The following is a 13,251-nucleotide window of genomic DNA, read 5'->3' as shown; positions in this document are numbered from 1 at the left end:
GGGGGCACCAACGTGGACAGTGCACAGCGAGGTCACTGAGTGCCAGGTGGAGACCTCAGCACAGAGACCCAGCGCGCCCTTGCTCACCAGAGCAGCCACGCAAGCTCACACGCGCACCCAGGCTCAGACACGGGAGAGAAGTCCTTCCCGAGGGGGGAGATCACAGGCTGGTCTCCAGAGACCCAGAGACCTGATCAGAGGAAGAGACCCCCCATGCCAGAGCAATCGAAAACAACCGGAACCCGTGAGCCTAGGAATCGGCGACTGAGGCACACGGCAGGCAGACGCGCCTTCTGGGCCTCTTTCCCTTGACCCACTTGCGAGTCTGGGGAGTGCCGGGGTTCGTGCAGATGGACTACAGTTCCCAACAGGCCTCGCGGCAGACCCTTCCCCCAAGTGTGGCTCCTCGCCGCCAGGGCTGATGGGAAATGTAGTCTCCGGACAGGGCCAGGCCAGCAGAGCGGTGTGCCTTGTCTGTGTGTTTAGAGGGCACTGATCTCCAAAGCTTCGCAGGCTTCCTTGCGGACCCGGGCGGCTCTTCTTCCCTGCAGGCTCCTGGGTTTCCAGACCCGGGTCCAGCTGGATGCCGAGGCTGTCCCGGTCTCCCTCATCACTGCGCGATACCCCTATCCCGTGCCCGCAGGCCCCAACCCTCGCTCCGACCCTCGGCGGGCGGCCTGCCCCTTTAAGAGTGGCCCCGCTGACATCACGGCGGGTGGGGGGGGTGCTGGCCCGGCTCCCGGCTCCGCGGCGGCTGCAGGACCCGGCTCCGCTCTGCGCCCGCCCGCTGCTGTAGGGACCCCGGCCCGGGACGCCCCCTCCCGCTTCCTGCAGCCGTCCGGACCCCAGGCTCCGCCCCAGACCTGGCTAGAGCCCCAGTCCTCATCAGGGGACCCCCAGGATTGTCCCTTCTGTCTCTCCTTCTCAGAGTCTCTGTCTCTCTCCTCTCTCTGTCTGTCTCTCTCTGCCTCTCCGTCTCTGCTCCGAGCTCAAGGTCTCTGGGTCTCAGCACCTCTCAGCCCCAGGCCTCTGAGCGTCCCCCGTCTCTTTCTGTCTCTTTCTGGTCTCTGACCTCTCCACTGCCCGGGTCTCAGATTCTCTGTGCCTAGGTGGTGGGGGGTGGTCTTAAACTCCGTCTCTCTCCCTCCTCGACTCTCTCTGTCTCTGTCTCCTTCCGTCTCCAGACCCGAGTCCCTGGATTTCTCGGCCTCAAGGTCTCGGCGTGACTTTCTCGCTCTGCCCTGTCTCTCTTTGTGCCTGTACCCTTCTCGGGCTCTGTGCCTCTGGCTTCTATTCTCTCTCCCTCTCTGCCTCCCCCATCCTCAAGGCCCATCGCCCTCCCTCGCTTCATCCTTTCCCCACTCCCTCCCCGCCCCTCCCCTCCTCCGCAGTAGCCAATGAACGGCCGCCGGTTCCTGCTCCCGGCTCCGTCCGCCGAGTGAGGCCGCGGGCGCGGGGGGTGGGGGGTGGGAGGCCGGGAGGGGGCCGGGACGCCGGGCTCCGGGGCGGGGGCGGGGGGCGCGGGCACCGGCGACCCCGGTGGCGGCGGCGGCGGCCGGGGGAAGCCGCGGGGCCGGTCATGCGGCTGCGGGGCCCGCGGCCCGGAGCGTCCGCCCAGCCCTGAGCGAGGTGAGCGCGCGAGGGGAGGGTCCTGGGAGGAAGAGGGGGCGCCCCTCGAGGTGGCTGCGAGCCGGGGTTGGGGCGACCAGGGACCCGAGTGGCTCCAGGGGTGGGATCCTGGCGGTCGGGACGCCCGAATTCGAGCGGCTACGGGGGATGCAGGGACGTCTGGGCCTGGCGATGCGGGAGGACGGGGTCTCAGGGTCCCGGAGTGGGAAACTGCACTGTTCACGGCGGAGTCGCGGCGACCCTGGGCCGGGGAGGGCAGAGGCGGGGTCCTCGAGGAAGGCGGTACGGGGCGAGGGCGGAGGACCCAGGCCCGGCCAGAGCTGGGTGTGCGGGTCTGGGAAGGGGTCCCCGCAAAGGGGGAGTTAAGTCTCCGGAGAGGTGGAAGGGAGGTGGAGTCTCGGCTTAGGACTTGCAGAACCGGACCCTGGAGATTCCAACGCCTGAATCTGGGAAAGGGTGGGAGAAAAGGAGGATCCAGGCCTGTGGGGAGGGTCCCAAAGGAGGAATAAGGAGCGAGAGTGAGGAGGAATCGGAGCAAGACTGGGCTTTAAAAGGGGTGCGAGAACGTGGAGAAGGGACGAGGTCCCAGCTGGAGTCAGAGGAGTGAAAGGGGGAAGCTGAGATCGGCCACCTGGGTCGGAGGCAGCCAGGGTGGCCGGGGTGATGGTGCCGGGTTCCGAGCCCACAGGGCTGGAAGAGGAGCCGGCGGCTCGCGGTCAAGCCCCTGAACCGCTAGGCGGGGGATGGGAGGAAAAGCTGGCCACAGCGTTCCCAGACTCCGGATCTCGGAGGCCTCCGGGAGCCTGGGGGGCGGGGAGGGAGCGGGGCGCTGGAGTCTGGGAGTGCGGGGTGGAGCGGGGAGGAGGAGGGTCGTCTCAGACTCCAGAGCCTTTATTCAGGTGGAGCAGAGCTGCAAGGCTGGAAGAATTCTGGTTAAGGAAAGTGGCGTTGTATGTCTTGATTACTTTGTTGGGGAGAATTTTTCGGGGTCTCAACTTTCATAGTTAGAAAGATCCCAGGTATTCAGGGATGTAAGGTCTCTGGTTGATACAGGCTGAGGGTCCCAAGTTGAGCCCCCCAAGTCATAGGATTGTGTGGCTTGGGGAAAGTTCTTGCAGGGATCGGGGGAGGATCGTGGTTAAGGGATTTCAAGTCCTTGAGCTCTGGGTTGAGGAGCTCCCTCGTTGGAATTTCTAGGTTCCTAATTGGAATTGGGGATGTCACAGATATGAACTGGGGATCTACTGTTTGCAGTCTAGTGTTATGAAATTTGGGCTCCATACTGGATATTGAAGAGGATTTTAAAGTTCAGGGCACTGAATCCTAGCTGGAAGGATGAGAGTTCATTGTTTGACTGGGGTGCTCTGATTAGGATGCTGCATTATTGGTGGTGGTGGCGGTGGGGTCTAGCTCATGATTTTTTTTTTTTTTTTTGAGATGGAGTCTCGCTCTGTCACCCAGGATGAAGTGTAATGGCACAATCTCAGCTCACTGCAACCTCACCTCCCAGGTTCAAGCGATTCCTCCTGCCTCAGCCTCCCGAGTAGCTGGGATTATAGGTGTGAGCCACCGCGCCAGGCTAAGTTTTGTATTTCTTAGTAGAGATGAGGTTTCACCATGTTGGCCAGGCTGGTCTCGAACTCCTGGCCTCAAGGGATCCACTTGCCTCAGCCTCCCAAAGTGCTGGGATTACAGGCATCAGCACGCCAAGCCCCGGCTGGTGATTTTGACATTCTGGAATCTCTCATTGAGATTCTGGTTCCATGTCTCTGAGTTCCAATATTCTGGGACTCAGCAGCCTGTGAAGATGTTCCAGCATTCCAGGTTCAGGGGCCTGCCTAGATCTGGGAGGGTAGAATTAGGGTTCTGGAGCTAGGATCTGTGTTATACAATGAGATGTTATATTGGGGTATCAAATGAGGTCAAGGCACAAGATCAGAGTTAGAAGGTCATGGGTCAAGTTCTTGGTGTTCAAATAGGATGTTAGGCTCAAGATACAAATCCAAGAGGTTAAACTGAAGTTGGGGGGCGGGGGGGTGCTCTGCTCAAAGTCTTAGATGGGCCTGAGGTCAAGGCTGTGAGGCCCTGGTATGGGATTGGAGATCCTTGATTGGTGACCCACTTTGCAGATTTCTGGGTGCAGTTCAGAGACAAGGTGCAGGGTTTTAGATTAGGGCATGGACTTCAGACTGGGTAGCCTGGGTTAGAGTTTCTGGCCAGCTCAAGTTGGAGAGCATCCAGAGTTCACGCCCAATTCCCTGTGCTCTGGGATGTAGGTCCTGGCTCAGAGTTGAGGTTATTGATTCTCATTGGAGTCTGGTGCTCACAACTGGGGGTTTCGATCAGAGCACAGAGGCAGGGCTGCAGGATGCCAGGTCCTAGAGGTGACATCATTGATCTGCCTAACAGTTTCTGAGTCACTGACCCGCACTCAAGGTTACGGACTCTAGTGGCATCTGATTTCTATGTTAGGGTCTCAGGTCAGCAGGTGAGGTTAGGGTTGGGCGGGTAGGGGGAGCCCAAACAATTCTCTGGGGTTGAGAATCTTGAATTTGAATTTCGGCTCAGGGTCACAATATTTGAGACCCAGGTCCAGCCATAGTTGGAGCCAAGATTCCATCTCCGGGTCTGGGCTGAAAGTTATGATTAGAAATCTAGGCCGGGCGCGGTGGCTCAGGCTTGTAATCCCAGCACTTTGGGAGGCCGAGGCGGGTGGATCACGAGGTCGAGAGATCGAGACCATCCTGGTCAACATGGTGAAACCCCGTCTCTACTATAAACTACAAAAAATTAGCTGGGCATGGTGGCACGTGCCTGTAATCCCAGCTACTCAGGAGGCTGAGGCAGGAGAATTGCCTGAACCCAGGAGGCGGAGGTTGCGGTGAACCGAGATCGCACCATTGCACTCCAGCCTGGGTAACAAGAGCGAAACTCCGTCTCAAAAAAAAAAAAAAAAAGAAAGAAAAAAGAAATCGAATTCTGGGGTTGGGGATCGCCTCTGGAGCCAGAGCACAGGTGGCAGGTTTGGGGAGCCCAGTCCTGAGGTTGAGGCTCAACAGTTGGTGTCTGTGGTCAGAGTCCGGGGTTGGGATCATGGGTCAGAACACAGAGGTCAGATCTGAGAGAGTTTGATTTGGGAGTCGGTGTCTCTGGCTGGGGCCCAGCATCCCGGGTTGCCGCATGGGGTCGAGCACTGTCTCTGGTCGGTCCCATGGAGCTCTGCACTGCAGCTTCCCTCCCACAGGCCCCGCAGGGCGCCCCCTGCCTCTGAGGATGAGTCACTGCAGCAGCCGCGCCCTGACCCTGCTGAGCAGCGTGTTTGGGGCTTGCGGCCTGCTCCTCGTGGGCATCGCGGTCAGCACTGACTACTGGCTGTACATGGAAGAGGGCACAGTGCTGCCGCAGAACCAGACCACTGAGGTCAAGATGGCCCTGCACGCCGGCCTCTGGCGAGTCTGCTTCTTTGCAGGTACGGCCCTCACCTGCTTTCCACTCAACAGTTCCTGCCTTGCCTGGGGTCTGAGAGTCCTTAGCCATAGTCCCACCTCTTGGGTTCCAGAAATCAGAAACAGATCCTGTTTCTCTCCTGGAAGTTCAAATTTCTATGTGGAATCCCAATGACTAGCCCTTTATTCTTGGATGTAGGAGCCCCAATGCTCCGGGCCCCTAACCCCTAAGGAATTCTGAAGTCCTCCCTTACAGTCCGTAGTCTAGGTTAAGAACTTGTCCCCTGCACAATTTTAATGCTGAGTGGGCAAGATTAAAAAAAAAAAAATGCAGGTCGGGCGTGGTGGCTCACACCTGTAATCCCAGCACTTTGGGAGTCTGAGGCGGGTGGTTCATGAGGTCAGGAGTTCGAGACCAGCCTGACCAACATGGTGAAACCCCATCTCTATTGAAAATACAAAAATTACCTGGGCATGGTGGTATGCCTGTTATTCCAGCTACTCAGGAGACTGAGGCAGGAGAATCACTTGAACTTGAGAGGTGGCGGTTGCAGTGAGCTGCAATCACGCCACTGCACTCCAGCCTGGGTGACAGAATGAGACTCCAACTCAAAAAAAAAAAAAAAAATGCATGCCAGCCAGGTGTGGTGGCACACCTCTATAATCCCAGCTATTTGAGAAGCTGAGGCAGGAGAACTGCTTGAACCTGGGAGGCAGAGGTTGCAGTGAGCTGAGATCAAATCATTGCAATCTAGCCTGGGTGACAGAGGGAGACTCCATCATGCCTAGCTGTGACTGGTGACACGCACCTGCACCCTCAGTTGTTCAGAAGGCTGAGGTAGGAGGATTGCTTGAGTCCAGGAGTTTGAGGCTGCAGTGTGCTATGATGGTGCCACTGCACTCCAGCCTGGGTGACAGACCAAGACCCTGTCTCTTAAAAATAAAAGTAAAAATCTGTACCTGCCAGGGACCACGGAGACCCATTCCTTGTAAGAATCCTGGCTCCCCAGACCTCGTCCTCCTTAGGGACCAAGAGTCCTGATCCGCAGCCCCTTTCTTGCTTAGGACCTAGAGTTCCAACCTTGTCCTCCTCCAACCAGGATCTCTAGGGCAGCTAGAAAGAGGAGTCCCAGGCCAGGTGTGGTGGCTCACACCTGTAATCCCAGCACTTTGGGAGGCCAAGGCGAGCAGATCACCCGAGGTCAGGATTTGGAGACCAGCCTGGCTAACATGGCAAAATCCTGTCTCTACTAAAAATACAAAAATTAACTGGGTGTGGTGGTGGGTGCCTGTAATCCCAGCTACTTGGAGGCTGAGGCAGGGGAATCAATTGAACCTGGGAAGCAGAGGTTGCAGTGAGCTAAGATGGCACCACAGCACTCCAGCCTGGGCAACAGAGCGAGACTCTATCTGAAAAAAAAGAAAAAGAAAAATTGCAGACATCCACCCATCCCCTTTTCCAACCCCCTGGAGTAGTATAGGAGGTAACACTTGGGCTAGGTCTTGCACCCCCATCCTGAGGTCTCCCCTGTATCCATCCTGCTCCCTACAGCCTCTCTAGAGCTTAGGAGCCTCTCATCAAGCCCTATCTGTTTCTCTTCCCCCCAGGTCGGGAGAAAGGTCGCTGTGTGGCCTCGGAATATTTTCTTGAACCAGAGATCAACTTGGTGACGGAAAACACGGAGAATATTCTGAGTGAGGGGATGTGGGGGGGGGCCTGGGCAACAAGAGAGTAAGGTCACAGCCGGAAGGGGAGGACTAGGGAAGGGGTGGGCTCCAAGCGAAGGAGGGGAGGCTTGAAAGAAGGCAGAGTGGGCCAGGCGCGGTGGCTGACGTGTGTAAACCCAGCACTTTGGGAGGCCGAAGTGGGCGGATCACCTGAGGTCAGATCGAGACCAGCCTGGCCAACATGGTGAAACCCCGTCTCTACTAAAAATACAAGAATTAGCTGGGCGTGGTGGCTTGCACCTATAATCTCAGCTACTCGGGAGGCTGAGACAGGAGAATCGCTGGAACCCGGGAGGTGGAGGTTGCAGTGAGCTGAGATTGTGCCACTGCACACCAGCCTGGCCAAGAGTGAGACTCTGTCTCAAAAAAAAAAAAAAAAAAAAAAAAAGACAGGCAAAAGAAAGAGAGAGAGAAAGAAAGAAAGAGAGAGAAAGGAAGGAAGGAAAGAAAAAGAAAGAAAGAAAAGCAAGTCAAGGCAAGGCAGAGCAGAGTGGTTAGGTAAGAAGGGGCAAGGCTGAAAGAATGAGGTCCCGTTGGTGAGGAGGAGTCAGCCAGAAAGGGGCGGGATTAAGCCCACGGGGGTGTGGCCTGTGAAGGGGCGTGGCAGGCCTGTGTCGACCGAGGACGTATCAGGGGAAGGGGAGGAGCCAGTGGGGAAGGGGAGGAGTCAAACTAAAGGGCAGAGGTGGTGAGAGCAGAGGTCAAGGAATGGGGAAGTGTCCCGCTGGAGATTCCCCCTCACCCCTGTCTCTCCCCATCCCCTCCCCAGAGACAGTGCGCACGGCCACCCCCTTCCCCATGGTCAGTCTTTTCCTCGTGTTCACGGCCTTCGTCATCAGCAACATCGGCCACATCCGCCCGCAGAGGACCATTCTGGCTTTCGTCTCTGGCATCTTCTTCATACTGTCGGGTGAGCCTAAGGCCTTGTGCGCTGGGGGACCATTTCCAGTTCCAGGGACGCGTGGTTCCTCTTCCGCTTAGCCACTTCCTTGCTGTGTGACCTGGGAGGAGTTGCAGACCCTCTCTGAGCCCCACTTTTCCTTCTGTGTTTAATGGAAACAGTAGTGCCCATTGCAGAGAGTCCTTTAGAGCACCACATGATAGCGAGGGCTTACTGGGTGCTAATTAGGTAGCAGGCTCTGTTCTGATATCCACAACAACCTTGTGAGGTAAATCCTATTAATAGCCCATTTTACAGATATGGAAACAGACACTCAGAGGGATGAAGTCATTTGCTCAGGGCCATACAACTAGTGAGAGGCAGAGCTGGGAATGAAACTCACGCAATTCGCCTCCGGAGGCTGTATTTTTAACCACTGCTGATAAACTGCAATTAACAGTTTACAAGGCTCCTTATTTTCTGTGCAATATTTTGTTTTAAATTTTCTCAAATAAATGGAAAAGTCCAAAGAAATGTATAGCGAACACCCATGTAGCCACCACTTAGAGTCAACCATTAACAGACCCCTAGACCTGCACAACCTTGTATCTGTCCATCTGTCCATCTGTCTATATGTTCAACCATCCACCAATCTACCTTGCTGTCCAGGTGCATTTCAGAGTAAGTTTCAGGCGTCAGTACACCTCACCCCACATACTTCATCATACATGGAATCAGAGTTCAAAATTTGTTTACAGGTTTTTTTCTTCTTTTGAGGCACAAGCTTGTTCTGCCTATGTGATCTCACACCCATCTTCTAACATCTCTAGGAGTTATTATTAGCATTCACTTGAGAAAATGGGGGTACCTAGGCCCAGAACTGCATAGAGAGTTGCCCAAGATACCAACATAAACAATTGCCAGAGGATTTGAGTGTCCAGAGTTCCAGTAAAGCCTTTTTTCTTCTTATTATTAATTAATTATTATTATTATTATTTTTGAGATGGAGTCTCCCTCTTTTGCCCAGGCTGGAATCCAGTGGCATGATCTTGGCTCATTGCAACCTGTGCCTCCCAGGTTCAAGCAATTCTCCCATCTCAGCTTCCCGAGTAGCTGGGACTACAGGCACCTGCCACCATGCTCCGCTAATTTTTGTATTTTTAGTAGAGATGGGGTTTTGCCATGGTGGCCAGGCTGGTCTCAAACTCCTGGCCTCAAGTGATCCTCCTGCCTCGGCCTCTCAAAGTGCTGGGATTACAGGCGTGAGCCACTGTGCCTGGTCTAAGGTCTTTATTTGTTTGTTTGTTTATTTATTTATTTTGAGATGGAGTCTCGCTCTGCCGCCCGGGCTGGAGTGTGCGGTGGCGTGATCTCAGCTCACTGCAACCTCCACCTCCCAGGTTCAAGCGATTCTACTGCTTCAACCTCCTGAGTAGCTAAGATTACAGGCACCTGCCACCACGCCTGGCTAATTTTTGTAATTTTTTAGTAGAGATGGGGTTTCATCATGTTGGTCAAGCTGGTCTTGAACTCCTGGCCTCATGATCCACCCACCTCAGCCTCCCAAAGTGCTGGGATTACAGGCATGAGCCACCGTGCCTGGCCTGAAGTCTTTTTTCACTAGTGTTGCTCTCCAAATTTCAGCTCAATCCAAACCAATTCAGCTAAAATCAGCCCAAATCAACTCAGCTTGAGTACATTTAACTCCATCCATCCAATCCAACTAACCCCAGTTCATCTGACTCCATTCTTCAATTCAATTCAAATTAATTCAGCATAATTTAATTAAACCCAAATCAGGTCCTTGTAATTCAGTTGATATTTTATGAACAAACCCCGCTGCATGCCTCATCTCCATTCCATCCCTTGGGGCTGGCACTGAGCTCCTTCTTTACAGTGGCTGTGCTAACAGTTGAAAAGGGATCCTCCAGCATCCCCTCCTCCAGCCCCTGCTCCTCACCCAGCCTCCTCTGGGCGCAACCTCCCCCATGCCTTCAACCTATCCTGAAGACACCTTTTCCAGGGAAGGCAGGGTGCAACCTCCGTGCAAACTTGAATCACAGCGTGTGGAGCCAGACACTGAGCTAAAATAAGACATAGAGAATATCACGATCCTAGAGTGTCAGAGCGGAAAGGTCTCATCATTTTTCAAATGGAAAAATAGTGGCCTAGAGAGAGAAAGTGGGGCAGGAGTACATAGCATGGGGATTTTTATTCAACCCATCAAAACCATTGTAAGGAAAGTCCCATTGTTTGTGGTTCACAGGAATGGAAACAGGGGCTGGAAGAGGCGATATAACTCATCAATGGCAGAACTGCGATTAGAATCTAGGGCAGGCGTCCCCAAACTTTTTACACAGGGGGCCAGTTCACTGCCCCTCAGACCGTTGGAGGGCCACCACATACTGTGCTCCTCTCACTGACCACCAATGAAAGAGGTGCCCCTTCCTGAAGTGCGGCGGGGGGCCGGATAAATGGCCTCAGGGGGCCGCAGTTTGGGGACACCTGATCAGGGGTGTTCTGATTCCCAAATCCATGCTTCTACCACCCACTGCACCAGGAGCCGGTGGCCCAAGATCACGCTGAGGATCAGGGTGCAGTCAGGCTGCAAGCCATGCCTCTAGGGTAACAGTAGAGTAATTTGGAAGAGATTGAATCCAACTGCTGAATTCCTTCCTAGTATTCATTTCACCAGCTACCACCTATGCACTCTCTCCCACAGTATCAGTCATGTGCCACCAACCTTGTGGGGTATAGAACCTAGAAAGAACTGGGTTCAAATCTTGCTTTTAACACTTACTCACAGTTGAACCAAAGCCTTCTCCTTTTTTTTTTTTTTTTTTTTTTTTTTTTTTTTTTTGAGATGGAGTTTTGCTCTTGTTGCCCAGGCTGGAGTGCAATGGTGCAATCTCACTACAACCTCCGCCTCCTGGGTTCAAGCAATTCTCCTGCCTCAGCCTCCCGAGTAGCTGGGATTACAGGCATGCACCACCACACCTGGCTAATTCTGTATTTTTAGAGAGATGGAGTTTCTCTGTTAGTCAGGCTGATCACTCCCGACCTCAGGTGATCCACCTGCCTCAGCCTCCCAAAGTGTTGGGATTATAGGCATGAGCAAGAGCACCCGTCCAGCCAACTTATTTATTTATTTATTTAACATGGAATTTTGCTCTTGTCACCCAGGCTGGAGTGCAAAGGTGCAATCTTGGCTCACTGCAACCTCTGCCTGCCAGGTTCAAGCAGTTCTCTTGTCTCAGCCTCCTGAGCAGCTGGGATTATGGGCATGTGCCACCATGCCTGGCTTTTTTTTCTTTTTCTTTTTTCTTTTTTTCTTTTCAAAGGAAACATGCATGCCATTGCAAGCCTGGCTATTTTTTGTATTTTTAGTAGAGACAGGGTTTCATCATGTTAGCCAGGATGGTCTCCATCTCCCAATCTCAGGTGATCTGCCTGCCTTGGCTTCCCAAAGTGCTGGGATTACAGGCGTGAGCCACTGCCTTTTTTTAATTTTTTTCCCCTTCTGGTTGAATTTCAGCTCACAACAACCAACTTTTTTTTTGGGTCCAGACAGTTCTAGGGGCTTCACATATATTAAGCTATTTATTTTTCTTCACCCTGTAAGGCAGGTGCCATTAATACCTCCATCTCACCACTGGGGAAACAGAAGCATTCAGAGGTTAAGTTGTTCCATAGGGGAAGCAAGGCTCCAACCTAGGCTCCTCACCATGTCATTGTGCTGCCCCAGCAAGATTCAAATAATAAAACGGGAGATTTAAAAGGAGAAGTTAAGGACAGAAATAGTACCAGTGCCTTCGATCTTGGAATGGAATAGCCTGGTCTGACTGCTCCTGTTCCCAATGAAGAAATCAGAGTTCAAAGAGAGAAAGACAGGGATTGCCCAAGGTCTGGTGATTGGTGGAGCTGTCTGAGATCTGGTCATTGGTGGAGTTGCCCCTGGTTTGGTGATTGGTGGAGCTGTCTGAGGTCTGGTGATTGGTGGAGCTGTCTGAGGTCTGGTCATTTGTGGGGCTGTCTGAGGTATGATAGTTGGAGTTGTCTGAGGTCTGGTCATTGGTGGAGCTGTCTAATGTCTGGTCATTGGTGGAGTTGCCCCTGGTCTGGTCATTGGTGGAGCTGTCTGAGGTCCGGTCATTGGTGGAGTTGCTCCTGGTCTGGTGATTGGTGGAACTGTCTGAGGTCTGGTCATTGGTGGAGCTGTCTAAGGTCTGGTCATTGGTGGAGCTGTCTAAGGTCTGGTGATTGGTGGAGCTGTCTGAGGTCTGGGCATTGGTGGAGTTGCCCCAGGTCTGGTGGTTGGTGGAGCTGTCTGAGGTCTGGTGATTGGTGGAGCTGTCTGAGGTCTGGTCATTGGTGGAGTTGCCCTGGTCTGGTGATTGGTGGAGCTGTCTGAGGTCTGGTCATTGGTGGAGCTGTCTGAGGTCTGGTCATTGGTGGAGGTGTCTGAGGTCTGGGCATTGGTGGAGTTGCCCTAGGTCTGGTGATTGGTGGAATTGTCTGAGGTCTGGTCGTTGGTGGAGTTGCCCCAGGTCTGGTCATTGGTGGAGTTGCCCGAGGTCTGGTCATTAGTGGAGTTGCCATTCAGTTCTGGAGAAAGCAGTGGAAGGGCTAGGGCAGGAGGGATAGAGTCACAGCTGGGCATTACATGTCGCACAGGGATCTGTGCTGGGGATGGACTGAAGGTAAAGAGACTGGAAATGTAGAAACTGAGGAGGCTTGTGTAGTGACCCAGGCGGTAGCAGAGAAGGTCTGCACCGGGGCTGCAGATCTGAGGAAAAGGCAACTGGATGGCCATGTGAGAGAGGGATATTGATGGAAGAATCTATAGAATCAGATGACTGACTGGATGTGGTTGGTAGGAGAAATAGCAGGAAGCTAGAGGGGCATTTGTTTTTTCCAGGTCATAAGAGGCATACCCATGCATGTCCCATATTAGCCCCCGATCATCAAATATGATCTGTGCATCTGCTTATTCATTCAGTCTTCAGATCGCCTGTATTCTGGGCCCTGTCCTTGGTACTGAAGACGCAACTAAATCTTCATATATAGTCCAGAGGCACTCAACTCACAGAACAGCTCCCGACTACATGTCAGTCAAAGCTTTTCACCCTTTTCCTTAAATCCCTTCAATAGATTCCCATTGCACTTTGAATACATCCAAATCCCCCACTCTGGCCTCCAAGGTCTTCCATGATTTGGCTACTGCTCAGATCTCTGAGCTCATCTCCTCACTCACTAACACTCTCTGCATTGCTTATAACTTCAGCCACACTGGCCTCATTCTTCTCCTTGAAAATGCTAATCACAGCCTCACCTCAGGACTTGGTACACTTATTATTCTTTCCTGCTTGGAAGTCCCTTCCGCACCTCCATCCCCACCCGACCCTAATTCTCAGAAGCCTCAAATTCTTTCCTCTTCCGAGTTGCTTGTTCTGATGACAGTACCTGGTACAACCTTGCCCCTACTATGCTGTCACATCCTTTATTTTATATTTTTTCATAGCATTTGTTGCTACGGTCGTGCTATTTGTTTTTTGTCTTGTACCAGAA

At 53.4% G+C, this 13,251-nt stretch overlaps 1 protein-coding gene across 2 annotated transcripts in view; it reads left to right on the top strand.

Annotated features, from left to right (window-relative positions):
- Positions 1–481: 481 nt before the first annotated feature.
- Positions 482–13,251, top strand: part of CACNG7 (calcium voltage-gated channel auxiliary subunit gamma 7) — a 29,683-nt gene continuing 16,913 nt past the window's right edge. Inside the window, exons 1-4 of one of the 2 annotated variants that reach the window (XM_039466559.2) lie at positions 482–1,629; positions 4,874–5,098; positions 6,684–6,770; positions 7,573–7,713. In XM_039466559.2, the coding sequence (XP_039322493.1) occupies positions 4,903–5,098; positions 6,684–6,770; positions 7,573–7,713 (424 nt within the window). In that variant the 5' untranslated portion in view covers positions 482–1,629; positions 4,874–4,902. Of the gene's footprint in view, positions 1,630–1,663; positions 5,099–6,683; positions 6,771–7,572; positions 7,714–13,251 lie in introns of those variants that run through there. The other variant, XM_039466560.2, reaches the window with a different exon arrangement.

The sequence above is a fragment of the Saimiri boliviensis genome, chromosome 14 (assembly GCF_048565385.1).
Source record: "Saimiri boliviensis isolate mSaiBol1 chromosome 14, mSaiBol1.pri, whole genome shotgun sequence".
Lineage (NCBI taxonomy): Eukaryota > Metazoa > Chordata > Mammalia > Primates > Cebidae > Saimiri > Saimiri boliviensis.
This window is presented reverse-complemented; position numbering and strand designations above follow the sequence as displayed.